The 26,612-nt window shown below is 50.7% G+C and overlaps 12 protein-coding genes across 12 annotated transcripts; 4 read left to right on the top strand and 8 right to left on the bottom strand.

Moving 5' to 3' along the window:
• Positions 1-248: 248 nt before the first annotated feature.
• Positions 249-2,240, bottom strand: alg10 (dolichyl-P-Glc:Glc(2)Man(9)GlcNAc(2)-PP-dolichol alpha-1,2- glucosyltransferase). Its single transcript, XM_073736585.1, has 2 exons — positions 1,445-2,240; positions 249-1,398 (listed from the first exon to the last, which is right to left on the bottom strand). Exons 1-2 carry the CDS (start codon positions 2,196-2,198, stop codon positions 326-328), a joined length of 1,827 nt encoding a protein of 608 aa, XP_073596808.1. The 5' UTR covers positions 2,199-2,240; the 3' UTR covers positions 249-325.
• A 148-nt stretch (positions 2,241-2,388) lies between these two features.
• On the top strand, positions 2,389-3,377 carry psf2 (DNA replication protein PSF2; the record flags this gene model as incomplete). Its single annotated transcript, XM_073742228.1, has 3 exons — positions 2,389-2,572; positions 2,625-3,223; positions 3,272-3,377. The coding sequence occupies exons 1-3, from the start codon at positions 2,459-2,461 to the stop codon at positions 3,375-3,377; spliced, it is 819 nt and encodes a 272-aa protein (XP_073596807.1). The 5' UTR covers positions 2,389-2,458.
• Positions 3,378-3,805: 428 nt separating this feature from the next.
• Positions 3,806-4,926, bottom strand: BDW70DRAFT_35877 (uncharacterized protein). Its single transcript, XM_073743835.1, has 2 exons — positions 4,302-4,926; positions 3,806-4,200 (listed from the first exon to the last, which is right to left on the bottom strand). Exons 1-2 carry the CDS (start codon positions 4,584-4,586, stop codon positions 3,892-3,894), a joined length of 594 nt encoding a protein of 197 aa, XP_073596806.1. The 5' UTR covers positions 4,587-4,926; the 3' UTR covers positions 3,806-3,891.
• Positions 4,927-5,064: 138 nt separating this feature from the next.
• BDW70DRAFT_134851 (condensin subunit SMC2) lies at positions 5,065-9,167 on the bottom strand. Its single transcript, XM_073736584.1, has 5 exons — positions 8,966-9,167; positions 8,860-8,900; positions 6,622-8,779; positions 6,200-6,574; positions 5,065-6,152 (listed from the first exon to the last, which is right to left on the bottom strand). Exons 1-5 carry the CDS (start codon positions 8,990-8,992, stop codon positions 5,214-5,216), a joined length of 3,540 nt encoding a protein of 1,179 aa, XP_073596805.1. The 5' UTR covers positions 8,993-9,167; the 3' UTR covers positions 5,065-5,213.
• A 1,336-nt stretch (positions 9,168-10,503) lies between these two features.
• On the bottom strand, positions 10,504-13,071 carry BDW70DRAFT_134848 (NOT2/NOT3/NOT5 family protein). Its single transcript, XM_073736583.1, has 7 exons — positions 12,950-13,071; positions 12,507-12,614; positions 12,292-12,433; positions 11,685-12,208; positions 11,331-11,631; positions 10,925-11,279; positions 10,504-10,868 (listed from the first exon to the last, which is right to left on the bottom strand). Exons 1-7 carry the CDS (start codon positions 12,960-12,962, stop codon positions 10,776-10,778), a joined length of 1,536 nt encoding a protein of 511 aa, XP_073596804.1. The 5' UTR covers positions 12,963-13,071; the 3' UTR covers positions 10,504-10,775.
• A 422-nt stretch (positions 13,072-13,493) lies between these two features.
• On the top strand, positions 13,494-14,512 carry mrpl4 (mitochondrial 54S ribosomal protein uL29m). The gene is made up of 3 exons (XM_073736582.1): positions 13,494-13,996; positions 14,057-14,223; positions 14,278-14,512. Exons 1-3 carry the CDS (start codon positions 13,630-13,632, stop codon positions 14,401-14,403), a joined length of 660 nt encoding a protein of 219 aa, XP_073596803.1. The 5' UTR covers positions 13,494-13,629; the 3' UTR covers positions 14,404-14,512.
• A 50-nt stretch (positions 14,513-14,562) lies between these two features.
• BDW70DRAFT_134846 (uncharacterized protein) lies at positions 14,563-15,835 on the bottom strand. The gene has a single exon (XM_073736581.1). The coding sequence runs from the start codon at positions 15,339-15,341 to the stop codon at positions 14,739-14,741; it is 603 nt and encodes a 200-aa protein (XP_073596802.1). The 5' UTR covers positions 15,342-15,835; the 3' UTR covers positions 14,563-14,738.
• A 130-nt stretch (positions 15,836-15,965) lies between these two features.
• Positions 15,966-17,797, top strand: BDW70DRAFT_35818 (secretory pathway gdp dissociation inhibitor). The gene is made up of 7 exons (XM_073743833.1): positions 15,966-16,090; positions 16,149-16,173; positions 16,237-16,296; positions 16,352-16,379; positions 16,436-16,781; positions 16,827-17,639; positions 17,698-17,797. The coding sequence occupies exons 1-7, from the start codon at positions 16,045-16,047 to the stop codon at positions 17,784-17,786; spliced, it is 1,407 nt and encodes a 468-aa protein (XP_073596801.1). The 5' UTR covers positions 15,966-16,044; the 3' UTR covers positions 17,787-17,797.
• Positions 17,698-18,774, bottom strand: BDW70DRAFT_35831 (PaaI family thioesterase). The gene is made up of 2 exons (XM_073743834.1): positions 18,531-18,774; positions 17,698-18,457 (listed from the first exon to the last, which is right to left on the bottom strand). Exons 1-2 carry the CDS (start codon positions 18,651-18,653, stop codon positions 18,041-18,043), a joined length of 540 nt encoding a protein of 179 aa, XP_073596800.1. The 5' UTR covers positions 18,654-18,774; the 3' UTR covers positions 17,698-18,040.
• Positions 18,775-18,974: 200 nt separating this feature from the next.
• On the bottom strand, positions 18,975-20,624 carry BDW70DRAFT_134844 (lytic polysaccharide monooxygenase auxiliary activity family 9 protein). The gene has a single exon (XM_073736580.1). The coding sequence runs from the start codon at positions 19,999-20,001 to the stop codon at positions 19,102-19,104; it is 900 nt and encodes a 299-aa protein (XP_073596799.1). The 5' UTR covers positions 20,002-20,624; the 3' UTR covers positions 18,975-19,101.
• Positions 20,625-20,760: 136 nt separating this feature from the next.
• Positions 20,761-22,466, top strand: BDW70DRAFT_35813 (CDC73 C-terminal domain-containing protein). The gene is made up of 2 exons (XM_073743832.1): positions 20,761-21,486; positions 21,537-22,466. The coding sequence occupies exons 1-2, from the start codon at positions 20,827-20,829 to the stop codon at positions 22,275-22,277; spliced, it is 1,401 nt and encodes a 466-aa protein (XP_073596798.1). The 5' UTR covers positions 20,761-20,826; the 3' UTR covers positions 22,278-22,466.
• Positions 22,467-22,860: 394 nt separating this feature from the next.
• On the bottom strand, positions 22,861-26,460 carry flbA (developmental regulator FlbA). The gene is made up of 5 exons (XM_073736579.1): positions 26,386-26,460; positions 25,200-26,313; positions 23,996-25,124; positions 23,749-23,936; positions 22,861-23,697 (listed from the first exon to the last, which is right to left on the bottom strand). Exons 2-5 carry the CDS (start codon positions 25,890-25,892, stop codon positions 23,548-23,550), a joined length of 2,160 nt encoding a protein of 719 aa, XP_073596797.1. The 5' UTR covers positions 25,893-26,313; positions 26,386-26,460; the 3' UTR covers positions 22,861-23,547.
• Positions 26,461-26,612: the final 152 nt, after the last annotated feature.

Below are 26,612 nucleotides of genomic sequence, written 5' to 3'. Positions count from 1 at the left end.
AAGTGCAGTCTATGCGGAGAGCGATAAGATAAAGGCTGGGGCTGGAAGCCGCTATCACGTACCCTAACCCGTCTCCATGCAAGTAGACATGCATGGGTATTGGTGAGTTGATACACAGATGCAAATTGAGAAAATCAACAATTGTCCTAATTCTGGTCCCCTTTCAACCTGAACTAAGCGGTCTAATCTAAGTCTACCACTGACCAAGCATGAAGATGAACAAAATAACCCACAGAATGGAATGATACTGAACAAGCATACTGAATAATAGCAAGCGCAAATTCTAATATACACTCTATCGTAAAGCTTTACAAGAATCTATTCTTCACCACAAAAACCGCTGAACCTTCCCCGGTTCCTGCGGCCATTCAAAACCACCCCGCAGGAAAAGCGCCCCAGTGATCGCATTGACAAGCAAGAACCACGCCGTCTCAAGAAACAAGGGGAAGTTGACCGCGATCCGCGCTTCAAGATCCTTCTCATCGCTAGCCCGGCGGTAAATCACTGGTGTTGGAGATGGTGGTAGATGAAGCCTCCACATTACCCAGGGGATAATGAGGTATCGTGGTTCAACGAGGGGAGCGGTGATGAGTGATAGAGTTGTGGCAGCCAGCCAAACAAGAACAAAGCTCACGCGGGATGTCTCATGTTCAAGTCGTTGGCGCCGCCTGATATGCTCTTGGAGGTCAGCGAGGACTTTAGGGTCGATTGGGGCAGGAGCTGAAGAGGCCGCTGGTGCCGATTTCTTGGAGCCTTTCTGCTTGCGCTCCGGCTTTTGCGCCTTTTCGGTTCGCTCCTCTGCCGACGCCGCTGACGCGGGCGGTGCCTGCGTTCTGACGACTGAAGCCAACCCAGGAGCAGCCGTGACAGGCGAATAACCCATGGCGGAGATGATAATCCACGCGCCGAGAAAGTAGACAAGAGTAGCGACATATCTCGTATACGGATGAGAATTCAGCAAAATGCGGAATACGTAGAAAACGTAGTGCCTATTATCGGCAAGGGTGAACGGATGGACGATAGTGTTGAAATGCACCACAGCGAGCATGATTGGAAGGATGATCAACACAGTCAGAAGGCTTGGAAGCCCTCTCCGCGAAGCCGGAAAGCCTTGATTGAGGAATTTCGGCAGCATGAATTTGGGAAGGACGATATTGGCCATTAAGACCAGAAGAAGAGGCCACGAGAAGAAGAGGAAGTATGGCCAGATGTACAGCATCTGAGCTAGGTGTAAGCTGGCCGTATGGAACTCCTTGTGGCCCAAAACAACACTGCCATTCCACAGAACAAACCCCCCGAATGTAGCCAAGATGATCAGGTATGGGACCAGCGAGGTAACCACAAACCCTAAGTTATTCAACGCAACAGAGCAAAGAGAAGTGGCGGCCTTGACATAGTCTGCGCTCCATTAGTTCATATTCAAGCAGGAAAAGAGAGTACTTACCAACAAGCGAGGCATCCAAGACCAAGGGGTCATACAGCTCATTTCTGAACCCAGCAGCCAAAATATCAGCCACATTGCTCGATTCGCAATTCTTCGTAACCCTGCGAAGCCTCCTCACAACCTGCAATCCGCCGAAGAAAACCGATACCCAGAAGATATTCGTCTGCCTGAAAAGCAGTGCCACCACCCCAAGTAACAAAAACACCGCCGTCTCAAGCTTCGCCGCGTTCGGCCTCCCGCGACTAAAATCCCAATTATAAGCCTCAACAACCACCAGCAGCGCCAGGACATCAGTGTAGTACAATCCCGAGAAGAAGAACAGCGGCGGAAATAGACAGATGTTCAGCACCGTATGGCTTAGCCAGGCGCCAGAAGGACGGGTATTCCGTTGCTTCCGCACAGTGTCGAGTGCGGACTGCAATCTCAAGGGGAGCAAGACAGCTGCGGCCGCCGCGTTGGTCGCCCGGAGTGCCGGGGGATCCAGATGTTCGGGGGAACCGCGAAGGAGAAGGATAAGGGCACAAACGGCGTACGAAAAGAGATAGAGTCCAGGCGGAGTAGTTATCTTGGGGTCCCACTGTGTCCATTGGTGCGACCAGTATGCTTGCGCTTGGGGAATATGGAATGCTTCATCGAGGTATGGCTCGGGGACGACGGAGTTGACTTGGGTCATCCAGATAGGGATCAAGAGCAGCCCGAAAGGAACGGCATAGCGAGCGGCTAGGGCCAGGGCCGACCGAGGTTGAGCATTCATAGTTCTCAATGGACCATTCAAAGGTGCAATGCTTCGAGTGGGAGGGCAACTACCAGGAGAAAACAGTTGCTTATGCTAACGACGGTATGGTACCGCTTGCAAACAGTACAAACCGTACTTCGACATTTCAGCTACCGCTTTATTGGCCTGCAACTACAGCTATACGTGAATTAAGTCAAGCGGAGTCATGTATCACTGGTCCTGAGTATAATCCTTTTCATCCGATTTCTCGTACCCATTGAACGCCATCCCGACGGTCAATGGCCTTCCCCTTCCCGCGGGGCATCACGCCCCCGGAGATCTCCTTCCTGGCCGAAATGGAGCTGGTTACAATCGTCCCTCGACAGCGCTTAGAGGGCCTCGAGCTCTTAGGTGTGCGTTTCCCCTTATACCTATAAATCATTCGAAATCTAATTATCAATCTAGGGTCCCGTCGCACCCCTCATTCCACCCCGCCGTACAAACGTCCCCCTCTGGCTCGCCCTCTTGCTAAAGCGCCAACGCCGCGCAAACATCCTTCCTCCGCCTTGGCTACATCCAGAATCACTGTCACTGATTCTGGATATCGAAACCCGCGACCAGGCCTACCAGCACGCATTCTCCCCACCTCCACCCCTCCCAGGCCAACCGAGTCTGCGCGAACGCAGCTACAAAAAACCAACCGCCCGCCCGCGGTTCACCCCCGAGGGAAGCAAGTACTACGCAACCCCGCCGTTCTTGCCGCAGAATGTCGCGCAAGACCAGGCGTTTGATGCCCTCGAGAGCGAGCCGCCTACACTCCCGTTTCATTGGCTGGAGGTAGGGGCTATGTTGCTGGATGCTGCGGCCGATGATCTTGTAGATCCGGATCAGACGAGAAGGTTGTTGAAGGAGTTAAGAGAGGTCAGATCTGCGAAGATTAGGTCCGGTGTTGAGGTATTGGATGATGCGGCGGGCCCTGGGGGAGGTGTGGCGCTTACCGGGGTTGGGGCTATGGAGATTGGTGAGGGGAGGGGGTTTATTAGCGGAGTAGTTGATGGTTTAAGGTATGTTGCTCTCATCTACTGCTTAGGACCCCTGTTAATGTATATCAGACGAATTGGAGCTTCCAAGGAGCAGGCTCGTCGGGAACAGCTAGCGGATGCGACGAATCGTGGATACGACGACACGCAGGACTATAACGATGAGATGGAGTTCTGATTTGAATTGGCTTTCATGGTTCTCTTGCAAGTTGGGTTGGAGTTTGGAAAAAGAATACAGGCGGCAGCGTTCTTTCGCCTATGATGGATTTCGAGTGTATATATACCCTACCTTTCCTTTCGTGAATGCAGTTGATTGAATTATCTAATTCAACTTAACACCATGGGCATGCGACGCTGTGTTATAGAGTCCAAAATGGGGTAGTCCAGTCCATTATGGATATCAAACATGAGAATAACCACGCAAAAAAAAAAAAAAAACAGGGAAGGATAAAAAGAGCGCTGTTCGCAACTGGCGAAGCGGCTGGGCACAGGTCAACTGTCTCTTTAAGCTAAATATATGAGATACATGTGACGTAGTCGCAACACTATGCAGACGGAGTAGGCTATCATAGTTTCAGCAGTCAGGCGCGCAGCGAAGGGGTAGTAGAGATGCAAGAGCCAAAGATCCACCAAACAAAACAATCTAAATCAAGTCGCCCACTGATGCAGACAGGTACGATAGAAATCGCCCGTTATTGGGCACTCTGTTGCTGTTGCTGCTTCGCCTCCATCCTCCTTCGCGCAGCCAGAATCATGTCATCTCTCCGCTTCTGTAGCAGGCGCTGCCGTTCCTCCTTATTCTGCGACCAGCCTCCAGCTGACGGTTTCGTATCAGACCCAGACTCAGGCTCAGCACCGCTAGCCTCTGCGATCTTCGCGGAAAGGTTGTACCGTGTAATCAAGTCTTGCCCGTCGGATTTAGACGGCGTGGATGAAGGCGCAGGCTGGGCGGGGACACCGGTGGGCGGAATGGCAATTAATGGTTGAAAAGATGGAGGAGGCTATAGTACAACACAGTTACAGTTAGCACCTCGTTCTGTCTTACGGATGAAGCAGCACATGGCCATCAGTGGCGCAACGAAGCGCCGGGATATGAGCATACCGCGTCTAAGCCCCTCCCCGAAAGAACGCGCTCAGTCGTCGCAGCCGCGTTCCCGCCATTCCGCTGTAGATCCCACATAATCTCGCGCGTGCTGAGCTGCGGGAACATCTGGGATATTTGTTCGACTTGTGCTGGGTCAACGACATTTCCGCGGGCGCGGCCGCGCGAGCCACCGAGCGCGCTGTTGTCGTCGTCACGCTTGAAAAACCATCGAATCACGAAGAACGAGACAACGGCAAGAGTTAAGAGGGAAGGAATGTTGAGCGTGGGTTCCTCGTCGGGCATAGTGGTAGTGGGCGGATGAGCAGTAGTCCGCTGTATAGGGCGATTAACGGTCGCTATCCGTAGGCGGAATCAGCACGGAATGTAGTGAAGTTATTTATTAATGGTTTCAAGTTGCAGTTAGGTGTGAGGTTTTGGGGAAGATCACGCTTTGCTGAACTGTTCCTGGAGTGGTGTTCGGCGCTGTCGCATGAACTGTCCGTCGCGTTGGCTCGAAAAGTGGAAAGGAGACGTTTGTAGGAACAGGAACACAAAGGAAATCGGAAGGATAATACAGACTGAATATAGGATTGACGTTTGGGAAGGGATAGATTAGGTTGAGTGGTGAGAGGGGATGGCAAAGAGCCACGAGCGGGAAATGGATGACGGCGAGCCGGTCGGAGCGGAACAAACGGGTACCTTATCGGCACGGGGTCCCAACGTCAGTCAGCAGCATAAACGGAGCTTATGTCTCATTAAACGTAGATCATCAATTTATCAACAAATAATCACAATCCTATTCCAGAACGTTCGAAAACATCCACCAGAAGAACACCAGCATTAGCCCAGATGCCACCATGCCAACCCGAGAGCAACGAGAGATATATTAACACGAAAAAGGCGAGCTGTCGCCGAGTCCCACTAGTCGGGCTACCTCAAGTCCGCCGGCGTGAGAGCCTGTACAACACTTGTACCTTCGCTGAATCTTGTCCGGAAAATCCTATTCGCGTTCTGGAACATGCCATCTTTAAGTGAGACGACAATGAATTGTGACCCTTTGAAGCGAGTTTTGATCAAACGGCCGATGTTCTGCGTGTGGGACAAGTCCAGCGCAGCATCAACCTCGTCGAGAATGTACATTGGTGCGGGCTTGAACTGCAGGAGAGCCATGATCAGAGAGAGGGCAATAAGAGATCGTTGACCACCACTCAATTCCGTCAAGCTCTGCTTCCACACTTTACCCAAAGACACCTTGACTTCGAGACCGTCGGTGATATCCTTGCCTTCAGGAGGGTCCAACTTGGCGAAACTGCCGGGCAGGAGCTCCGAGAAGATTTGGCCAAAATCAGCGTTGACCTTGGTCCACGTCTTGTGGAGAGCTTCCTTCTTATACTCGTTCAGGTTGATGATGGTCTCCTCAATCTTGCTCTTATCACGAATGACAGTTCTCATCATGTTCTTCAAGGCCGCTTCCTTCTTTTCAACACTGTCAATCATGTTCATGACCTTAGGGTTGATCTTCTTCTTCATGCCCTGGAACCGTTCCGTGACGTTGCGCAGTGTGGCCTTGCACTCGGCTATGTTCTGGTTCTTGAAGTCGTATACTGTGTTCGGGCGCCCAAAGTTGTCCTTCTCGTCCGCAATCCACTCGTGCTCTGCCTCAAGGTGGGCTACTGCCTGCTCGGCGGCGTTCTGCTCTTTCTGTAACTTTTCCAACTGATGCCCAAGTTTCTGCATTTCCAAGCCCTCCTCAGTGATCTGAGAGTTCTTGGACTGCATCGTTTGTTCAAGGTCCCGTAGCTCGTCGTCAAAACCTGTTAATTTCGCTCTTTCGTCATCGAGATGCGCTTGCGCGATGTCATGTGCGTCCTGACGAGAGTTAATTAATATTAATGATACTGAGGAAGCCACAGTACCTTGATCCGAGCCTGCTCTCTTTTGAGCGAGTCCACCTCCTCCAGTTGAGCCTTCAACGTGCTTTCGCTTTCAGCATATTGCTCCTCGGCTGCCGACAAATCGCTCCCCACTTGCTCCGACTCGAGCCTGGAAGCCTGGAGCTCCTTATGCAGGTTCTTGACTGACGTCAAATTCTTCGACAGGCTCTTTTTGAGAGCATTCAGGGTGGTCTGGAGTTCTTCGAGCTTGCTGTCCTTGTTGTTGTTGAACTCACTCATATCCTTCTCGATCCGTTTGATATCCTTGGACGCCTCGCTTTGGCGCACCTTTGCGTCAGAGATGTTCTGTTTCAGCTGTTCGATGTTCGCTTTCATTTCTTCCACAGCTTGAATGATCTGGCAGGGTTAGCAATATCGTGTACTAAAAATGGGAGTAGACGTACCGAAGAAGATGAGTTGCCACCAATCTGTTCCTCCGTGAGCTTGATTTCGTGATTCTTCAGGTCTAATTCTTGCTTGATGGAGCGGACAGCATCGAGCTTCTTCTTTTCCTTTTTCATTGTTTCTTCCAATGCAGCTAGTACCCGTTCCTTGCTTCGAATCTCTCTTGTGATCTCATTGAGCTTTTGCAGGGTCACAAGCACGCCGCTGGAGTTGGGCGCGCTACCACCGGAGAGTGTACCAGACGGGTCATAGACATCACCGTCAAGAGTAACGCTCTTGATACGAACAGAAGGATCAAAGGTCACCCGCTTCGCTGTCTCAGAATCATTGGCAATTAAAGTGTTGCCGAAAACATAATTCATGGCCGCAGTAACTTCCTCATCATATCCAATGAGCGACAAAGCCAAGTCGACTTTTCCTGGAGCGAGGTTCTGTGCAGCCCCAATCTTCTCTACAGACGCTCGGAAGGCAGAAATTTTGTTCAGAGGAATAATGGTCACACGCTTGCGGAGCTTTCCTTTTTGAAGGAGCTGTGTGCCAGTATCGGAAGAGTCAACGACGACATTATACAGGCGACCGCCAGCGCAGATTTCCAGAGCTGTGGCAGCCTGGAGCTTCTCTTTGTCCACAGTAAAAAGCTGGGCTACAAGACCCTTGACCTTGGATCGGTCAAAGTTCGGGTAGGGATCAGAGTAGTTGAATTCGATGTTGGCAACCTTTCTCTGAAGACCGTCAGCTCTCTGGCGCAATTCACGGATTTCTTTCTGGAGCCCGCTCTGTTCTTGATTTAGCTGCTCCTCACGCCCAGGCTCAAAACCTAGCTTCGAGAGCTCATATTCCAATTTCTTGGCCTGAGACTTGAGGCCTTCGAGTTCTTTCAGAAGCCCTGAATTCTGCTCCTTAGCCTTCTTGGCTCGCGGTTCTTCCTCCTTGATTCTCTTTTCCAAATGCGCAATCTTGAGCTTCGCCTGTTCTTGTTCTGTAGCAGCGTTGCTCGCACGGTTTCGGGCGTCCTGTAGTTGACCCTGATATCCGCTTTCTTGGCCTTCTTTCGAAGCGACACCGGTCTGCAATGTCTGGAGCAACTCCTCTTTCTGTTCGACCTCGGCTGTTTGTGCATCAAGTTCCGCTTTCGCCGCATCATATTCTGCCTGCAGTTTATCATATATCTTCTTTTTCTCCTTGAGTAATGTCTCGAGGTCCTTCACTGACTTCTGGAGCTCTTTGCTCTTCTCCTTCTCTTCAGCGATACTCGCCTTTTTGAGGTCAAAAACAGTCGTCAAACGGACTAGCTCATGAGAATGAGCCTTGACCTCGTCCTCAAGGGCCTGAAATTTCCCCCCCTTGCGCAGTTCCTTGTCCCGAGCCGCCTTGACCCGCTTTACATCTTCTTCCATGTGTGCTATCTCGCTCTTGAGCTTCGCCGTGTTATCTTCCAGTGCCTGGATCTTTCGCTTCTTTTTCTCGCATTCCTCGCCAGAAGCACGGAGTCGGTCGCCGCTCCTAAGATAGTCGTGAGCAACCACAAGGCGGGTCAATCGCTCCAAGTCATTCTGTGTCTGCTGGAAATCAAGGAACGCTCGCTTCTCAGCCCTCAGCTTTTCGAGTTTCGGCTCAATTTCCTCCTTCAATAAACCTTCAATTTCCTGTAATTTGAGGTCCTTTTTAGCCATCGTCTTCGCCGCCTTTTCCCGCCTATCCTCAAACATTCTTGTTCCGGCCGCCTCCTCAATCATCGACAGGATTTCCACCGCTTTCATGTTGAGCACCTTCGTAATCCGTCCCTGCATAATCAAAAAGTTTGGATTGTTGATATTTAACTGCACACTCTGGAATAAATTTTGTACGGTCTGTTGTTGCGCACGGTGCCCGTTAATGAGGTATTTGCTAGTCCCGCCGAGAACGATTTGTCGTGTAACGGAGATGGTCGCATATTCTTCGAACCCGATCGGCGATTTCGCGGTGTCCCTATTGTCGAAAACGATTGTCACGCTCGCCTTGGTAACGCCGGCCTGACCGCGCTTGTAGATGAGATCCTGGAGGTTTTGCGCTCGAACGGTGCTCATATTTGTGATACCGAGGACGAAACAGATGGCGTCGAGAATGTTGGATTTACCACTGCCGTTTAGGCCAGTGATTGAGTTGAACGATTCATCCCTAGGAATCGAAATTAACATCAACTTATCACAGTCGCAGATTCTGCGATCTGTAGATGACAACGAAAGTGCGCCACATACCATCCTGAAATCACTGTACGCACAGCGTACGATTTGAAGCCCTGCGACCGGATTAGTGATCGAACCCTCGATGGCACTGAATGGTACGTTGTGGAAAATGACTCACGTCAATGATTATTTCTGTGATCCTCATGGTTCCGGAAGCAGACGGGGCCCGTCAACTTGAGAATCCGCAGCATGAGGGAGCAGCCCCGAGTTGTTTTGCGGGAGATGTTTTGGCGGCGGGATCATGTGTTGATGCATTCCCGATTGCAGTTAGCGCTGCTGAGATAACGCCCCGGCTGAGGGGTATCACGTGCGTAGTCTCAATGCAGCCTTTCTCTGTTCCATTCAGAGTGTACTCCGTATACCCAGCTCTATAATGACGCTCATTTTGGACCTGCATTTTGGCTTGGGGCTATATTCATTAAATTCTCAGGCGAATTGGTGGCTAAGTGGTCGTAGCTGTTATGCCCTAACTTCATCGTCAGCCTTGTGTAGTCTTACTACACAGGGCATACGGAGTACAGAAAAGCATAGCCCTCGACTGACGTTTAGCCTCAAACATGCTTCGTTTTCATTACTACTCGCAACTCACATCCAGCCCGACTTAGGTGGTTATAGCTACCTCACTGAGGCTCTTGGCCTGTGACTTTTCAAGAATAATGGGCTCCTGAACAACAACAGCGGAGAGTTCTCCGAAACGTGAGATCCTACTAATGCCAGTCTCAACAATGGACTAAATCACCACAGTACTTTACTACATCAACGGCCTTCGAGAATGACATGCAAAACTTCAAGAATCCACCCAGCTCTCATATCTTTCAGATCTTAATCATCTTTTCTAGGTACAGTCACCCCGAGTTCCTTTAGTATATATTCCCGCTGCCACCGATATCCATACCAGCACGACCATGACAAGCGACATTCCCGACGCTCTAGAGGAAGAAATTCACTGGCTCATGCAAGCTCGCGGAGCAACTCACCGGGCCTGATAATGAATGGTATGTCGTATAGTAAGCTTCGGCTGGCTACCTGTCTTGCTCTTCTACCTTCCTTCGAAAATGAGTGCTGTATTGCCAATACAATAAAAACAGCCAGAAATCGGTGTATCCTCGCGCCAAACTAGTCAGAGTCCGATGGCGGCTCTCGCCGGACGAGCATATGAGTGAAATATTACCTTGGATCAGAAAACGATCCGACCTTCGAAGTAGACATGGTGGCAGTCATTGGACTGTCGTAGTCTTCGTCCTTGCGTAAATGGTCGAGCATGGCATTCGCGTCCACTTCTCTGAACGGGCCAAATTCCGGCCGACACGTCTCATTAGCTTCAGAAAGTAGTGCCGGTTTGGCAGAATGTGAACTTATTCAGTTGGACCAAGGCTCGCTCACGGTGTTGCTCGAGGGTCTTGAAGAACTCTGGGGGAAGGCGGATGCTAAATAGGTGTGTGTCTGGTCAGGAGGTGAAGCGTCTGAAAATGAAAAGCCCGCACGCGCCTATGTTCATAATCTACGCCTTAATTAGATAACTAGTCGGAGCTTGCCAGTCCACCGGCCAGTTTCGCTTAAGGGCTGGAAAATGGTTTAGTTCCCTTAGCTTTCTACCCATTGATCCCTTCCTCTATCCCTTGGGTGTACAGCACACTTATACTTTGGAAGAAAGAACTGAGTCAGTTAGGGCCCTTATGGCATCCACTGCATTGTAGCACAGCTTAGTGCCGCCAGTCCCATGCAATCCATTTTTAATTGGTCTCAATAGATACCCTATTTATCCCAATCATCACATGGTTCGTGAGAAAAACAAAACGCCTGTTTCAGCAAGCACGGTACACCTTACCCGGATAACCATAAGGGACTGCCAGCCAGGAAGTGGACCAAACGCCGTTGCTGATCACTGTACCGTCCTATGTATACTCCTACCCACCAAACCCAGGCGATTACGACCCATGCTGCGGAAATGCGACTCGCGACAATGTTCGGTTTGGATCCATTCGGTTGTCCAGGTCCTCGTAGCGAAGGATAAATTCGCGCTTTGAGGCGAGTTGTTAGCCTGGAAACAGATGTAGAGGGCTTAAAACAAGCTTACCCTGACTTTCTTCCATGTTGCGGGGTCCCATATCAAATAGACACCCCGCTCACTGACTCCTCGTTCCACATCCACAGGGCCAGGGTACGAGTCGTCCCGCGTTAACCAGCATCGCTCGATCTTGTGATACCGCCATTTCCGACCCATGAGCTCTTCTGCAGCGACCTCTTGCATGACATCTCGAGGCATGCTGTAAAAGATGTAGAAGAGAGTTTCATCGCTGAAGCTTGTCATTCTCGATTGCAGCGGCTGAACGTTTGCAACACTGTAGCAGGATGGGAGAGCGAAGTCCTGCTCTAATGGTACGCCTGGCACTGATGCAACGAACGGAGAAACAAATGTCGAGTGCAGAGGTCTAACACGATCTTAGCTCTAATGTGAATTCCTATATTTGAGGGACACATACTCTGGTTGGTTCAGATCTAACCCCAATGTCATTAGATCCTGTCCGATCGCGAGGCTAGCGACGTCGGCACTATCACTATGAATCATCCGAAGGAGGCCCGCTAGCCCAAACTTATCCAACTCGCTCATCTCCGTTAAAGGCTGTTGCTCGGTTCCGGTGTCCTGTGACGGCCGGCTGAGTCCTGGGGCCGCGGGTATCGACTGTTGCTGGCTTGACACCCCCGCATTATTGGGGTCCTTCTTTTCCAGCCCCGGAACACCATTAGCTGTCTGATTGACTGGCGACCGTGAGGACGCAATTCCTAGAGGATGAGGTCAGTGCTCACTCGGCGTGTGTGAATGGGGAACGCCCTACCTGATGAGTTCGTTACTCCTGGTGAAGCTATCCGTTCTTGGCCGTTGATCGAGTTTCCCATCACGTTTCGATTTTGTGCCTGGTTTTGATTGACGCCCGTGAAGGGCAAGTTGGTATTGAACGCACCGAACCCAGCGCCTTGCATTAATGAACTCCTGCGATCCTGGCCAATATCGGCAGGCATATTCCGGCCAAGAGGAGGGAATTCCTCAATGTTCCCCGTCTGCGGTTGCGCACCACCGCTCAACTGACCACTGATTCCCTGGCCACCATTCCTATAGTCGTCTAACCGATTGGCAAACTGGGACCCCGACGGGAATACATCGTCGTGCGACGATTGATTTTGCTGTTGTGCAAGTTGAGTTTGCGTTTGCGGCCCTCGCGAAGGGGCTTGCGAGGTGGGGTGCTGCTGTCTTTGGACAGGAGTCTGTTGCACGCCACGTTGGCTGGCATTCGCCCATACTAGATGCGCTGGACTCTGTGTTTGCGACTGCGAAGGAGCTCCGGATAATGAAGGAAAGTCGCTAAACAGAAGTGAAGGGTACACGTTAGCGCCAATCAATAGAGCATGAGTCTGGAGTTATTAAGTCATCATAAATATACTCACGATAAATCCAGCGGTGTAGCTGGTTGCGACCCGCTGAGGCTCTGCGCAAAAGTCCCCATTGTTCCGATGTTACGTTGCTGGTTACCCTGTATCCCCGGTGTTCCACTCACGGGTAGGTTGAAATTCCAGTTCGCTCCGCTGCCTATTGAACCCTCCGGCGTCAGTCTCGAAAACTTCCCTAGCAACCAACCGAGCGAATCATCGCGTAGTCATACTAATTTTACCGTTGGGCAAGCGTGATGACGCCAACGTCGCATTTCGAGCTTGAGTCTGTTGCTGTGCGGGGAACCCTGACATTGCTCGTAGGGGTTGCGGACCTGGTCCTAGGGTGTCAAAAACCGTCAGCGGGGGTAGCGAAACGACAAGGAGGCGTTAATATAGGCTGCAGTAACAGTGCGTATGCTTAAATAAGAACCGGTGGCGTTGGGGAGGGAAACGGTGCGAAGTGTGTCGGCCGCAGGCGGAGGGACCATTTGTGAGAGATTTTGCAATTGAGGCAGCGAGATAAGACAAAGCCTTCCTTCGCGCAAAAAAAATCCTCTGAATTAAACAGACAACCCGCTCTAAGAAAACCGAATGCACCAGAAACCCGAAGCAGATGGGCCAAGGCCGAGCCCACACGACAAGGAGATGAAGGGAACAATCGAAACTGACGAACCTGGCCTATTCATGGTGGGCTCTCGCCTTTTGAGGGCAGTCGATATAGGGGTATTGTGAAAGTCGAGAATCGAGGCTGAGTTCGTACGCTGAAATCCGATAGCTTCGAAGATCGGAGTGGTTTCAAGGATGTCTCGTTTGCCCACACCTGCTGCGACGGCTTTAGAAAGTAAGTGGAGTGGGTGACAATAGCCGCGCGTTTAAACCGTGCACGGACATCATTGCCGCGTTCTTACGACTCGACATTATACAGTCATTCAAACACATTCAAACACATTTAGACACATTAGACAATATTGTACTTCAGTATGGCCATTGCTAATCGTTATCGCATCCACTCCAGATTGGCTGAATTTGAAGAGGTGACTTCTTGTAGGCATAGAACTAACTAGCATAATATGACCTTGACGTATTTACAAAAAGCATTGCGTAGTCCCCATTGACAACTCCGGATAGGAAACGCCTGCACAGCGTGACTAGCAACAATCACTAGCTCGTTAATAACGCTGCCGCGCTCTGGCCAAGCTTATTTTCAGCTCTATTTGCGTTGCTCCCCTAGTATCAACCGTGCTCAGATGCTGGCACATCACATGACCTAGCCGCCGAAAAGTCAGCTCTCGCCGCCCCAGTCGGTCTCAACCTCTCAATTTGTCTAACCAGGTCAGCGCTGTTGTGGTCACCATGCATCGCCAATCCGTCGTGCGGCTGTCTCGCCAGCTCGGAGCGTTCCCGCTGGTCGAATTGCCTCCTCCGTACCTTGCGCCGTCTCTCCATTTCCCCCTGAACCGGTCGTCCGTCCAGACCTCGAACTTTTCGTCAACCGCACCGGCAGCCGGCCATGGGAAAGATTTAAACAAGTCCCGTGCTGTGTCTGCGATTCACCGTACCGGACCAAGGTTTAAGCTGGGAGCGTCAAAATACCCACTGCCCAAACCTGTTTCTCCTGAGAAACTCGAGAAGCGTGAAAGCACGCCGGACCATGGACTCTGGGGATTCTTCCCCAAGGATCGTTCGGCATTGAGCACTCCCGAATATGATAACGCACATGGTTAGTCTAGACTAGCATCTCTAGCCCTGAGTATACGCGGTTTTTTCTTACGAGGTGCAGGTCGGTCTTGGTCGATCCAAGAACTTCGCGAAAAGTCCTGGGAAGATCTCCACAGCCTGTGGTGGGTTTGTCTCAAAGAAAAGAACCGTATAGCCACCTCGAATCTGGAGAGAAAGCGCCTAAAGGCAGGCTACGGAGAATGGGAAGCCAACCAGCGGCTTCGCACTGTATGATTCCCTTAAGTCCTCTGAAATATGATGAGAACTGACGGTGCCACATAGATTCGCGTCACGCAACTCAATATTAAGCACGTTCTCCGAGAAAGGTGGTATGCCTGGGAGGACGCTCAGAATCTCTATAAGAAGGGCTACCGACCTCAAAACGAGGATACTGAGGAGTCAGCATGATGTTTCAGAGATCATTGCGCACCTTTCTGAACTTTCTCTCTTTTAAGACCTGTACTTTCTATGTGTAGTTTTAGCAGGACAAATAATATCTGTTTTGGATATTACTCAAACTTTCCACTGAGCTTTAGAATATGCCCTTTCTGTAGCGGATCGATACTTGTGAGCTATGCTACCAGAGACAAAAAGTCTATGAATATGTGCTAGAAGCTGTAGCTACTTGATACTGAGAGACGAAGAGGGCCAAATCATGAAAGAAACAACGGTACCCTGACTGTATCTTGATTATCCATCAAAACGAGAACAAGATGTCGAACCAATCAAGCAGGCAAAAGAATTCAAAGCCGGACATTACCAGGGAAGTGTGTAAGTCTCTTCATGAACCACTGTAACCGGAACAAGCACAGGTCATCCTGCTCGTCTGGGTCCAGGTCCGAGTCCTCTTCCTCCATACCAAGAGGAATGTCTTCAGACCAGCCTACAGCCTGAGCATGCGGAGCAACCTCGCCAAAGATAGCATCCTTCAAATCTTGATCAACTTGGACCAGGGCTGGAAGGTCAATGAGAAAGCTAGCCCATACTGCAGGGGGCTGCGCCGGGTATCTGAACGAATAAATCCGGATATCCGCATAAACATGGACAGTTTTCTTGAAGAGTTGAGAGGCACGCCGCTGAACTTCACTGAAAAGTCTTCTGATGGTCTCTTCAGGGTCGGCAACACGGAATTGCGCCGTAAAGACTGCAGGGTATGTGTCCCTAGTGCGTTCGTACAGAGCTAGTGGGTGCCTTCCAGAGGTTATATCGGGGGCTTCAAGGGCAAGAAGCATGTAGTGCTTCTGGCACTGGACGCACATGTTTTCGAGCTCGTAGCAAGGCATTGCACTTACAATGTGAGTATTAGTACTCGGGATTAGTAGTTTTTCTAATGGCAAGCTGTGCATGATATAGGCTGTAGAGGCCTAATCGAGCTGGACTTGCATTGTCGTCTGTTGAAAGCTTTCAGCCATTCTCATCTTTGTCAAATGGGATGATATGCATAGCAGGATGAAGCAAATCATTGCGTAGAAAGGAGTGAAAGTCCAGTCCTGACTCTGATGAGTTCTTTTGGCCGTGGGCTGAACTGGGACAGTCAAAGGGACATTGCTTTAATCCATAGGATCAACGTGTTATGTGATTGAAGCTCTTTCAATCCAAATTCACAATCAGCATTGTATGCTGGACAGAACCAAGAACGTCGACTGCTCAAGGTCAGTTCAGAAGCGAAACCACTTGAGATCACTTCATAGAGTTGGCATTGTATGCTGAAACAGGATGTGGCGCTGTGATCGGAAAAGGGGTTGGACTCAGGAGTTATTGTCATGACACGAAGATAATTTCCACTCTCAATAGATCGTGCACTATTTGCCGAGAACATATAGATAGAATGGGAGTGGAGAACGTAATTTGTCCAAGGAAAGTCCCCAGGAGTGTAAAAGGAGACGATGATCGTGTATAGTTAGCCGGGCCTAGTCAATGTCGTTTCCACCTCACCGCTAAGCTCCCAGCTCATCATCTCCGCATCCTCTCAACTTGTCCCCTCTTTCTTGAACAACTGCTTTTCTGCCATATTCTCGAGTGCTTATCTCCTTCAGCATCACTTGCATCATGGATGAGATTGCCCCCGAATACGATGTTATAGTCCTCGGCACCGGTATGTACCTCCCCAAATTACCCCGCTGCTTGGTACTAGAGCTCACCACCCCCTTCAGGACTGACGGAATGTGTGCTGTCTGGGTAGGTCCCTTGCCCTTCTATCATATAGCCTTCTCGCTGCCAGCTAACCGTACATTACAATAGTGTTCTTAGCGTCAAGGGCAATAAGGTCCTCCATATTGATCGCAATGATCATTACGGAGGGTGAGTTGGCAACCCCGCTCTGTGGCTACGAAACAGCCTGCTAACGCCCACCCAGCGAAGCTGCTTCCGTGAACATTGAGACTGTAAGTGTGGTTGCCTCATAAATGCTCCCAACCTAATATTTGTTTCTCTCCTGCAGCTCTTCAAGAAATACGGCAACGTCCGGCCCGGCGAGGAACCCTGGAAGAAGTATGGCCGCGTCAACGACTGGAACGTGGATTTGGTACCCAAGCTGTTGATGGCGAATGGCGAGTTGACGAACATCCTCGTTTCGACTGATGTCACCCGATACCTCGAGTTCAAGCAGATTGCTGGTAGCTACGTTCAGCAGGGCAAGGGACCCAAGGCGACGGTGGCCAAGGTGCCCTCCGACGCAGGCGAAGCTCTGCGCTCGTCCCTCATGGGCATGTTCGAGAAGCGAAGGGCCAAGAAGTTCCTCGAGTGGGTTGGTGAATTCAAGGAGGACGACCCCTCTACTCACCAGGGTGTGTACTCCAGGCCAAACCATTGATGGCGCTAACGCAGTCTAGGTCTGAACATTGCCACGTGCACGATGAAGGATGTCTATGATAAGTTCTCGCTGGAAGACAACACCCGTGACTTCGTTGGCCACTCGATGGCGCTTTACCAGGACGACGACTACATCAACCGCCCGGGAACGGCCTCTGACGCCATCAACCGCATCCGTCTGTACGTGAACTCGATGGCCCGCTACGGCAAGTCACCATACATCTACCCCCTGTACGGACTGGGCGAGCTTCCTCAGGGATTTGCCCGTCTTTCCGCCATCTATGGAGGTACCTACATGCTCAACACCGATGTTGACGAAGTTCTGTACGATGAGAACGGAAAGGTCTCCGGCATCAAGGCCACAATGAAAGACCGCGAAGATGGCGGCGAAACTATGAAGTTCGAGACCAAGACAAAGAAGATCATTGCAGACCCATCCTACTTCCCCGGCAAGGTTTCTGTCTCCGGCTACCTTCTCAAGGCTATCTGCATCCTGAAGCATCCTATCGACAAGACCGATGGCAGCGACTCCCTCCAGCTGATCATTCCCCAGTCCCAGGTTGGACGCAAGCGCGATATTTATATTGCAATGGTCTCATCGGCACACAACGTCTGCCCCAAGGGCTACTACATTGCCATCGTCTCGACCATTGCCGAGACTGACTCCAACCACCACCTTGAACTGGAGCCAGGGTTCGAACGCCTGGGCGATATTGAAGAGAAGTTCTTCCCGCCTCCCATTCCGCTCTACCAGCCCCTGGAAGATGGAAAGGAAGACAACATCTTCATCTCGAAGAGCTACGATGCCACATCTCACTTTGAGACCACGACTGGTAAGTTTTTTAGCGCCATGTAGAGCAAATGAGTAGTTCTAAGTACTGACGTCTTTAGATGACGTGCGGGACATTTACCGCCGTGCGACTGGCGAAGAGCTTGTCGTTGAAGGTCTCCGAGAGGGCCAAACTCTCGCCCAGGAGTGAATATCTCAAACCCGTATCAGGATTAATATACTGTCACTTGGATGCTTTTGAATGGAGCGATAATGTCCACCGTCTTTCTTTTGCTTCCGTCGTATCGTTGAACAGCCCACTCTTTATCTTTTCCTGGAATAGGCTGCTTGTAGAGCTGGAATCCAAACCAGCATGTGCTCTTAGCGACATTAGAGCGCGGTAGACAGAGAACAATCAAAGAGGTATCATAACAACCCAGCGCGCTCCATCTACCCAGTCTACACCTACATCTTAACCTCCGGATCCGTATTCGCTTTGTCATGGTCTGAGACAACACAAACTTCCTCCCTCCCATCTTCATGCACTCTCACAATCTCCGATCTCATCAGCGCCAGCCTCTTCCCCATATTGACAATTTTACTAACAAGCCTCACCCTAGTTCCCATAGGCACAGGCCGCAGATACGTAACATTCAGATGCCGACTCACGCCCCCTAGCTCAAAGAAGCCTGGTTTTGAGACACCCAGTAGAATCATCGACGACAGTACGTCGAATAGTGTCGCGGCGCACCCACCGTGCAGGTTGCCCAGGTAGTTGCAGTGTTTTGGGGCGATGGTCAGCTCGAATGTTATGCTTGGTTGTGGGGTCAGAGAAGCCGAGTGGAATGTTAGGTTAAGGGAGCCGGAATCTATGGACCAGACCTGGTACGCATGGTTAGTTTACGTGGCCAAACTTTGAAGTTAAAGATATTGATCGATGTGGTGGGAGAGATACATCTTCTCCATCTGATGTCCTGGACAAGCGCCGGGCGATTTTGTAGACGTGTTGCTCGAAGTCTGTGAGAGGTCTTGATGGAAGGTTGAGGGTGCCGCTGGGGGTTGGATTTTCGGAGGACATTCTTGCTTCTTCTATAGGTCCTAGTTCAACTTGAATCCTTTTAGACGAAGACGAATATTTGCAAAGGATGACGATGCTTATCTAAATCACTTCGTGGTTGGTGGGGAAGCCTGACAGCGTCGCAAATCGTCTAACTGTGCCGAGGTTGGGACGGCTGCTCTTGCGTTCGGAACCCGGGGTAAGGGGTTTCTTAGGCGTTGGGACGCTTAGTGATTTACGGCGGATGGTGAGGGTCCTAAAATGAGGGTCCTAAAGGCGATTGGAGAAAAATAGAATTTGATACACTTTGTGATTTTGTAACAAAGGGAGACAGCCCAATTGGTGCAAACCATGACTACGTACCTCGAATTTCTGACTACCCAGCATCTCAAGAAGTGAGAAAGTATGTACAATGAGCGAAAGACAACTAGAAAGGCCTTGCCAGAACAAGAATGTAGGAAGTCTTTGACTATGCCGAAGTAGCACCTGGGACAATTGCAGTGCCAGACGCAGTAATAGCAGAAGTAGATTGCGCAACTGCACTCGCGCCCGCAATCAAACTCGGTCCAGGGATAGTGTAAGTCAAAGGTTTGTAAATATCCACCAAAATACCAGGGTCAGTCGAAGTGTACAGCTCAGTCCCTAGAACACCTTCTGGCTGAGTTGATCCACTCCCGGAGATTTGCAAGTTAATGCACTGCATATAGTTTTGGGCTCCGCCTTCAGTATGCGCGCTGTGAAGCGCGATAATTTCATGACGAAGAACATAGTTTCCCGGCGCAATACTTTCAGGGATCTTCACCAGCCACGCGCTATTATTATCGATGAGCTCATCCGTGGCCCAGTATCCAGGAACAGACGAGTCGTCGATGAGTCCAACCTCAGAAATCTTAAAGAACTCCAGCGTTGTCTTGTCTACAGTCTGGCAGCTGGTGCCGCAGTTTGCGAGATAATCGAGCACTGGCCCATGGTGTGTATCAGGCCAAACTGTCCACTGAAGGTGGATTGTGTCGCCGGCGGTCACTGGGATTGAGCCCTCGCCGTTGGTGGCGTCGAGATGGCAAATTATGTCGGGTGAACTGTAGCCGTCTGTAGGGTATCCCCCGCCAGTATTTGGAGTTTCCCAGGCAGCAACTAGGGGGATGTTGTCCCCTAGGTATGGGAAGACGTTGATGTCCCAACCTTGATAGGAGACGCCATTGACGATGATATTGGAGATGTGACCGTGACCAAATGCATGGCAGGCGAACAGGCCCACGAGGAGACGGCGAGACATGGCTTGTAACAATTTCCACTGGTAGATTGGTTGATATCTATGAGGAAATACCGTTCTCTGGGCCTGTCGACAGCGGTAATTTATACTTCGCATACAACCCCCCTCCTTGAGTCCCCAGAACTTCGTCTATTCTTCACGGATACCTCATCTTCGAGCAGATTCCGTGAAGAATACGGATTAATCCAGCCAGGATATCTACTGACTGGATGATTGTATCTTGGCACATCTTGGGCCATATAAGATGAAACGCATCGACCTATAGAAATTGATATGGGAGCGGCACGAGCTCCGGGTCAAAAAAGGTATGACCCGGGCCATCATTTCAAGGCACACCATAGAATCGTCCCAGCATCCTTGCTGAAGGCGCACATGAGCTGTACTCATAGATGTCAACGAGCAACGACTTGGTGTCTTCCGGACTTAGTCGCTTCGGTTCATCTCAGAGATCCTTGCTTGGAAGCAAATGCGAAAGACTCCGACCTTCGCTTAATTAGGCAAGGAAGTTGAAGCGCTCTGTTAGAAAAATAGGCTGCTTGATATCCTCAGACATTCTGCTGTCACAAGTCATTCTTTAGCTCCTTGAAATAGGATGAGGAGGGTCCGAGCTAGGTATAGGACTTCGCCCTATCTAAGAGTTTCGTTAGTTAGATGTAGCAAAAAGTGTGGAACTACTTGTCCTGGATATTTTCGCATCGGTACAGATTCCAGCAAAGACGATAAGTGTTGTTGAAGTGAAGGTGAAGCAAAAGCAAGCTGCTGAGGTCATGTTGGTAAAATCACGTGATTCGATACCCTGTCGAAATGGAGCTCCTCGTCGAGTTCAGTGTCACCACCCATCTCCGGTCCCCTCCACCTTGAACCGCTGCCGCACGGGATCATTCGAGGGCCATCCGGAGTGCTAACAAGCCGCGACGAATCATGGCTACCGATCCCTCGCTCCAGGACCCCCTTCTGGCACTGCGCCGCGCCATTGCGGCTGGCAGCTTGCCCACCGCGACGACATCTTCCGAACTCTCGACGGAGAACACAACAGATGACTTGGCCAAGGCCACGCATCTATATTTCCAGCATCCCTTACCGCAATCACTCGCGCTCAATTCGCCGACCCGTTTCACCTCCAGCTCCTCCGACTCCCCCGTGGACCTCCGCAGTATCTTCTTCGCGTACCAGAAGAAGGATGTTGCGATTCCGGAGTACATCGCTTCAGTACAGGAGCTGAACGAGGCGCTAAAGAAGAAGGAGCGCGCCGATGGAGCCCCAGAAGAACAGGCGCAAAATCTGACGTTCGTCGAGCGATTGGACCTTATCACTTGGTTAGAGGGTGCTTCGGATGATAGTGAATATATCAAGCCGCTTGAGGGCGCTGGGGGCGTTCCCTCATCGGCGACTCAAGCCCAAGCATCTGCTAGTGCTGCCTCCGGTGCGGTTGGTGTATCTACTGGGCCTAGTGCTGCTCCTGCTGCGGGGGCTGCAGGAGGAAGGGCCGGAAAGGTCATTGATCCCAGACTTCAGGAGATCTACAATGGGGAACGGAAAATGGGAGACCGCAACAGTGTTCTACGCGGCATTAAACAGACGGTAAGAAGAGTTGCTAAATTGATGGCATTATTTTCTAATTCCTACATCAGGACTTCTCGCATGTCCGCAAAGTCGCCGAAACCTTCGTCGGCCGAAATCGATCAAGAACAGGCCAGTACCCGCCAGGCACAAAACCGGGCGCAAAACCACACGCAATGATTCCAGCACCCTCAGCCGGCCTCTCGCAGCCCCGTAAGGGCACCTCCAAAACCCAGGACCCCATCATCCTCCTCTCCCCTTCCGCCTCCTCTCTCATCCGCATGTCCAATGTCCGCTCATTTCTCGGCGACGGCGTCTTCGTGCCCCCGGACCACCCTACCCTGGCCATGTCCAGTAGTGCGGCCAGTAACATCCTGTACATCCACCGACCCCTCGGTATCTCCGACCCTTCCTCATCCTCCTCCCGCGCCCTCGGTTCTCAAGGCCACCACGCCCGCAAACCCACACGCTTCATCCTCGTCGACAGCACTGCAAACTTCAAACCGGACTACTGGCAGCGCCTCGTCGCCGTCTTCACCACCGGTCAAACCTGGCAGTTTAAGTCATACAAGTGGTCATCACCCCCGGAACTCTTCAAACATGCTCCCGGTATCTACGTCGGTTGGCGTGGCGAGGATATTCCTCGTGAAGTACGCGGCTGGGGTCGTGGCGTCCGCAGCTTCTCTGTTGAGCGCTGGGATGAGAAAGGCGGTGTTAACGGGTCAGGGCGCTGGCGGGATCGGGAAGTCGTGGAGGGAATCTGGACGGCTATTGAGGAGGGCATGAAGCTGCGCGGATGGGGATCCAAGTAAATGGCTAGGGCAGAAAATCGACCTTCCTTTGCTCCATTGTATTACAAGTGGCGTTTTGCGGTTAAGGGCGTTCATGCTATTACCTACTTTACCCTTTTTTATATGCAGCTTTACTACTACTACTACTACTACTACTACTACTACCACCACCACCACTACCACTACCTAACTTGACTGCTCGCCATATTTTGTTCATATTTTGTTTCATGTAGTTTTCGTTCAGGCAATAGTGACGACTGGGCAGGGAATAGAGACTACTAGATTATTTTGTGTATGTCACTTAATTGAGACAAACATTATTTGGAACACATTTTTCCTGCCCTCATCCCTCGCTCCAGCCTCCGGTACACCTAATCAAGACAAATAACCAGCAATTTGATGAAGATCAACCCCTCGATGGAAGGGTAGCAGTGCGGAGTACTTAGAACGTAGGTTTCCGTATAGGTGACTTATGACAAATCCAAGGGAACTACTTAAACACAAAGACGAGAGCCGTATTAATTTTCTGAATGTTTTTACTGAATTTCTGGAGGGAAGGTATGTGAGTCATATCATATGTATACAAGAACAGCAGGAAACCTCGGTCAAGAAAAAAAAAAAAAAGGCAAACGAGAATCGAATCGCCATAGCTGCATAGAACAGATAGCCAGGCAGCGCTGAACCCTTGAAATGCGAAACCAGATAGATGCATGCAGATTGCTTGGAAGATCGACGCTAGATGCTCGTGCAGAGAGAACATAAGACGAGGGCACCTACACGTCGACTTGATGTCCTGAAGTAAATGGGTGAAATAGAAGGAAAATGAAGTAAGGAAATTGAGGTCTTAGCTTCGTGCATACTTGGGAGAATAGTGCGACAAATGAAAATGAAGAAGAGTAAATGAAACAGGAAGAAACGCCACTCTAATGCTGCTCAACAATTATGTTTTGGGCTTTCCGCATTTCTATCCCAGTGGAATCCGTGCGAATGGGTAAAAGAAAAGGCGACAGAAAAAATCAGCAAAATTTCTGCCCAGGCGTCTCTATCAACATGATCCGTGGATCATAACGTCTTTCATATCTCGTGATGGCTTGCAGGAAGCTCGTCGGGGGAAATCGGTATCGTGTCTCGAGGGTGGATTATATATAGGAAACAATGCGGAGGGCGTTCATATCACAGACGTGGAATGAAGATATTAAAACGTATCGCGTGGAACAAAATCGTGCCTAGAAAGTAATATCGACCGATAGGGTACGATGGGCGTAGCCATCACGCGTGTAGATAATCACTGTCATGAACGTTGTGAGCGGCTCATCGATCGTTCCGGGACGTTTCCAGGCGTAGGCGAGTAAGATCTTCCACCACCGATCAGGTCATCAACGTCGTGCTCCTGGAGAATTGCGGAGTATTTCGGATCCCGCAGGAATTTGGGAACAGAATCCTGGTAGGAATTAGTTATCGAACAGTAATATCATGTTTCGGTGCCACTAACGCTTGACATCAGCTTGAATACCGATGTTTGTGCCATCTCGAACAGCTGGACTACTTCTTGGAGACTCTTGAGCATTGATTCGTCGTCGCCCACAGCTTTGGTCATGCGACTGGCCAAACTGTTACGGAGCGCGTGGTCAATGTTGAGCTCGCAGGGAGACCCGGGTGCTAGGAACGCATTGTAAAGGCCTTGAAAATTAGAGTGATTGTCCAAGTCCAAATAGTTTCGTTTGGGAAGTGTGACTTACCATATGCTGCCGCAAGCGTTTCCCGTACAGCGTCGGGCTTCTTGAAGTGGCCCACCTTGTCGAATTTATGATATTGAGTAGTGAACTCAGAAACGTCAATGTAGAATGACAGGTTTTCTTCGCAGAGTGAGAAACGGAGAAATTCTCGGAACAGTAGGCGTAGGGCAGGGTCCTGCAAGATATGGTTCAAGCGTGCGTTGTTCGAATCCCGTGGGATGCCACGGCTGTCATAGGTCGTCGTGTCGCGAGGCTTGTCGCGAGCGAGCCATCCGCAGACCCGTTGACCACGCTCAGTGATGGCGTAGATCGCGTTCTTCGAGGGTTGGAAAGCAACTAGTGAGTTCTCGACCTGCGGCATTGACCGGTCCTCCTGAAGTACGGTAATCAATCCATACTTAACAAAAAGTTCCGCGATCAGAACCGTTTCCCGGGGCTCAATGGTTGTCGAACAGTCCATCAACCAGTCAACCGCAGCCTTTCCGGTGAAAGTATTGGCGCAGATTTTGTCGCCGACTTTGCGCTCCCGAGCCATCTTTACTCCAACCAGGCCATTTGAGTAGTCGCTGAGGGAATCTGAATCCGAGCTCGAGACACTGCTCTTCACATTAGGTCCGTCCTGCCCTGCGAATCGACGGAAGATGACTTCGATCGTCGCTCGGTCGTGGGAGAGCTTGTCGGTTTCGGTATCGCGCTCCAGGTTGACGAGTTGCATAGTGTTGCGGGGCGACTCCAGGACGTCAATAACATGGCGCGCAGTGATGCCGTTTCTCTGACAGAACCTCTGCAAGATGTTGATACCTTTGGGAGTGAGTTGATATAAAGCGCCCTTCAGCGGAAACGTGTGCGAGTATTTCCCATCCACAGACTCAATGAATCGAGCATCCACAAACCGCTGACATACTGATCGAGCCATTTCTTTCGCCATTGAGAAGGTAGTTGTTGTAGTAGTGGTTACGATGCGGGAGGGATCTTTCGGGTCTGGCATCCGGTTCGATTGAGAGAATTTGAGGGAGCCCAAATTGTTAATGGCTTCCTCCGATGTGAAAGTGTGGTCATATTTTGTAAAGCGAACGCGATGAGAATCCAGTTTCAAGCTGACCATAAGAGTAGAGAAGAGGTCCATAAAATCCTACGGGAGCGCACGATTGTCAGTCAATATTCCCAACACAAGCGCTTCGTCTAAAAATACAAGTCGCATTATTACCTTGGTGAAAGGACGATCATCCTCCGTCATGCGCAACAGCCTTGACGAGGTTTGATGCATCTTGGCGGGAAAAACAGGTATGTTCTCAGAGATTGGCGGTACAAGCTGGATGGTCTGGCGGCGCCTGTCTGGGGCAGGGTTGGGCTGCTCAGTGACCGCTGATAAAGGTTCGAACGGGGCAGAGCTCGATTGCTCGCTGCTGCCGCTACCGTCGGACAATGGCGGGGAGAGTGGAACAAAGCCTGAAATTTCGCCCACACTCAGTTGCGAGGCCTTGCGCGAATGCTTCTGTAGACTCCCGGATGAGGCGGACTGCCGGAGGGAGGAATTCGTGGTCGAGCCGATTGACGAAAGATTCGCGAGAGCGCTAGAAGTCTTTTCTCGAGCGAGAGCAGCAAAAGACCGTCGATTCCGACGTGAAATGGAGCCGATAACCGAACCAGTAAAACTGGATGTGGTTGTGGTGGCGGGGACGTCGGACGTGATAAGGGACGAGGTGGAGGTGAAAGACGGGAGGCCAAGGTCGACCGGGGAGGAAGACGAAGGAACAGCGACGACAACCGCAGCAGCAGCAGCAGCAGCTGTAGAAGGAGGAGGAGGAGAAGAAGAAGGGACGGACTGAGGCTGATAATCAATGAGAGAAGAGGGAGGGGATCCTTGGCTGAGGGGAGCGGTAGATATGGAAGTTGGCATTGAAGAGTGCAGGTCGGAGTGGGAGTGGGAGGCTAGGGCAGACTAAGTAAAATGAGAAAAATTAAAATAAAATACAGTACGGGATGACGAAATCAGACTAAAACCAGAGGGGACGAAAAAAAAAAAGGGCAGAAAATCGGAGGAGAGGAGGGGGGGGTGGGAAGGCAGAGAGGATCAAAGGGAGAAGGGAAGGGAAGGGAGGGTGGAGGTGGATAGGTAGGGAAATGAAACCTTCAGTCTTCAGACTCTTCACAGTTCACTCTTCATCGACTGCGGGGTCTGGCTCTGGTTCTCAGCCCAGGCTCTGGCTCTGGATCTTGGGAATTCGGTCTTCTATTCTGTACAAAGAGAGAGGGGGGGGAAGGAGAGAGAAGTATGCTGACAGCAGTACGGAGCAACTTTGAGTAATAATATCAACATCCTTACATCCCATCAGCCCATATTTGAGATAATATTTATCCTCTTCACCTCCAGGGCCAGGGGTCAGGCTCACCTAGCAGAGGTGAAGAATTCGGCCTGTCATTCCCGACCCACCGGGCACGCGGACGGTTTCATGCACCAGCACAACGTGGGCCAAGAGCACTTAGGCAGATGTGGACGGATCGGCCTCTGGCGCGATCAAGGAACCTGGCCCTGCTGCAAGGGTGTTGCTGTTGCAGCTTTATCGACCCATGTCTTTTTGCTCTACTGAACAATGCGATGAACGTTACCAGGGAATTC

The sequence above is a fragment of the Aspergillus foveolatus genome (genome assembly GCF_047715535.1).
Source record: "Aspergillus foveolatus strain CBS 279.81 unplaced genomic scaffold BDW70scaffold_19, whole genome shotgun sequence".
Taxonomy (NCBI): domain Eukaryota; kingdom Fungi; phylum Ascomycota; class Eurotiomycetes; order Eurotiales; family Aspergillaceae; genus Aspergillus; species Aspergillus foveolatus.
Note: the sequence above shows the minus strand (reverse complement) of the source record. Positions and strands in the feature narration are given on the sequence as shown.

What these genes read in the sequence shown, in the direction of transcription:
- BDW70DRAFT_35813 (XM_073743832.1), top strand. Translation starts at nt 20,827, where the DNA reads ATGGCTACCGATCCCTCGCTCCAGGACCCCCTTCTGGCACTGCGCCGC. An exon ending in TACGCGGCATTAAACAGACG is followed by an intron (nt 21,487 to 21,536) that starts GTAAGAAGAGTT and finishes TTCCTACATCAG; the next exon opens with GACTTCTCGCATGTCCGCAA.
- mrpl4 (XM_073736582.1), top strand. Translation starts at nt 13,630, where the DNA reads ATGCATCGCCAATCCGTCGTGCGGCTGTCTCGCCAGCTCGGAGCGTTC. An exon ending in CGAATATGATAACGCACATG is followed by an intron (nt 13,997 to 14,056) that starts GTTAGTCTAGAC and finishes TACGAGGTGCAG; the next exon opens with GTCGGTCTTGGTCGATCCAA. An exon ending in CCAACCAGCGGCTTCGCACT is followed by an intron (nt 14,224 to 14,277) that starts GTATGATTCCCT and finishes GGTGCCACATAG; the next exon opens with ATTCGCGTCACGCAACTCAA.
- BDW70DRAFT_134848 (XM_073736583.1), bottom strand. An exon ending in CTTGCCCAACGGTAAAATTA is followed by an intron (nt 12,434 to 12,506) that starts GTATGACTACGC and finishes AGGGTTCAATAG; the next exon opens with GCAGCGGAGCGAACTGGAAT. An exon ending in TTAGATCTGAACCAACCAGA is followed by an intron (nt 11,280 to 11,330) that starts GTATGTGTCCCT and finishes AGATCGTGTTAG; the next exon opens with ACCTCTGCACTCGACATTTG.
- BDW70DRAFT_134851 (XM_073736584.1), bottom strand. Translation starts at nt 8,992, where the DNA reads ATGAGGATCACAGAAATAATCATTGAC. An exon ending in TCACAGAAATAATCATTGAC is followed by an intron (nt 8,901 to 8,965) that starts GTGAGTCATTTT and finishes ATCCGGTCGCAG; the next exon opens with GGCTTCAAATCGTACGCTGT. An exon ending in GAGAGCAGGCTCGGATCAAG is followed by an intron (nt 6,153 to 6,199) that starts GTACTGTGGCTT and finishes AACTCTCGTCAG; the next exon opens with GACGCACATGACATCGCGCA.
- alg10 (XM_073736585.1), bottom strand. Translation starts at nt 2,198, where the DNA reads ATGAATGCTCAACCTCGGTCGGCCCTGGCCCTAGCCGCTCGCTATGCC. An exon ending in CTTGGATGCCTCGCTTGTTG is followed by an intron (nt 1,399 to 1,444) that starts GTAAGTACTCTC and finishes AATGGAGCGCAG; the next exon opens with ACTATGTCAAGGCCGCCACT.
- BDW70DRAFT_35831 (XM_073743834.1), bottom strand. Translation starts at nt 18,653, where the DNA reads ATGTCCTCCGAAAATCCAACCCCCAGCGGCACCCTCAACCTTCCATCA. An exon ending in GGACATCAGATGGAGAAGAT is followed by an intron (nt 18,458 to 18,530) that starts GTATCTCTCCCA and finishes CATGCGTACCAG; the next exon opens with GTCTGGTCCATAGATTCCGG.
- BDW70DRAFT_35818 (XM_073743833.1), top strand. Translation starts at nt 16,045, where the DNA reads ATGGATGAGATTGCCCCCGAATACGATGTTATAGTCCTCGGCACCG. An exon ending in CGCAATGATCATTACGGAGG is followed by an intron (nt 16,297 to 16,351) that starts GTGAGTTGGCAA and finishes ACGCCCACCCAG; the next exon opens with CGAAGCTGCTTCCGTGAACA. An exon ending in CTTCCGTGAACATTGAGACT is followed by an intron (nt 16,380 to 16,435) that starts GTAAGTGTGGTT and finishes TCTCTCCTGCAG; the next exon opens with CTCTTCAAGAAATACGGCAA.
- BDW70DRAFT_134846 (XM_073736581.1), bottom strand. Translation starts at nt 15,341, where the DNA reads ATGCACAGCTTGCCATTAGAAAAACTACTAATCCCGAGTACTAATACT.
- BDW70DRAFT_134844 (XM_073736580.1), bottom strand. Translation starts at nt 20,001, where the DNA reads ATGCGAAGTATAAATTACCGCTGTCGACAGGCCCAGAGAACGGTATTT.
- flbA (XM_073736579.1), bottom strand. Translation starts at nt 25,892, where the DNA reads ATGCCAACTTCCATATCTACCGCTCCCCTCAGCCAAGGATCCCCTCCC. An exon ending in ATGATCGTCCTTTCACCAAG is followed by an intron (nt 25,125 to 25,199) that starts GTAATAATGCGA and finishes GCGCTCCCGTAG; the next exon opens with GATTTTATGGACCTCTTCTC. An exon ending in TATTCAAGCTGATGTCAAGC is followed by an intron (nt 23,698 to 23,748) that starts GTTAGTGGCACC and finishes AATTCCTACCAG; the next exon opens with GATTCTGTTCCCAAATTCCT.
- BDW70DRAFT_35877 (XM_073743835.1), bottom strand. Translation starts at nt 4,586, where the DNA reads ATGCCCGACGAGGAACCCACGCTCAACATTCCTTCCCTCTTAACTCTT. An exon ending in CGGGGAGGGGCTTAGACGCG is followed by an intron (nt 4,201 to 4,301) that starts GTATGCTCATAT and finishes GTTGTACTATAG; the next exon opens with CCTCCTCCATCTTTTCAACC.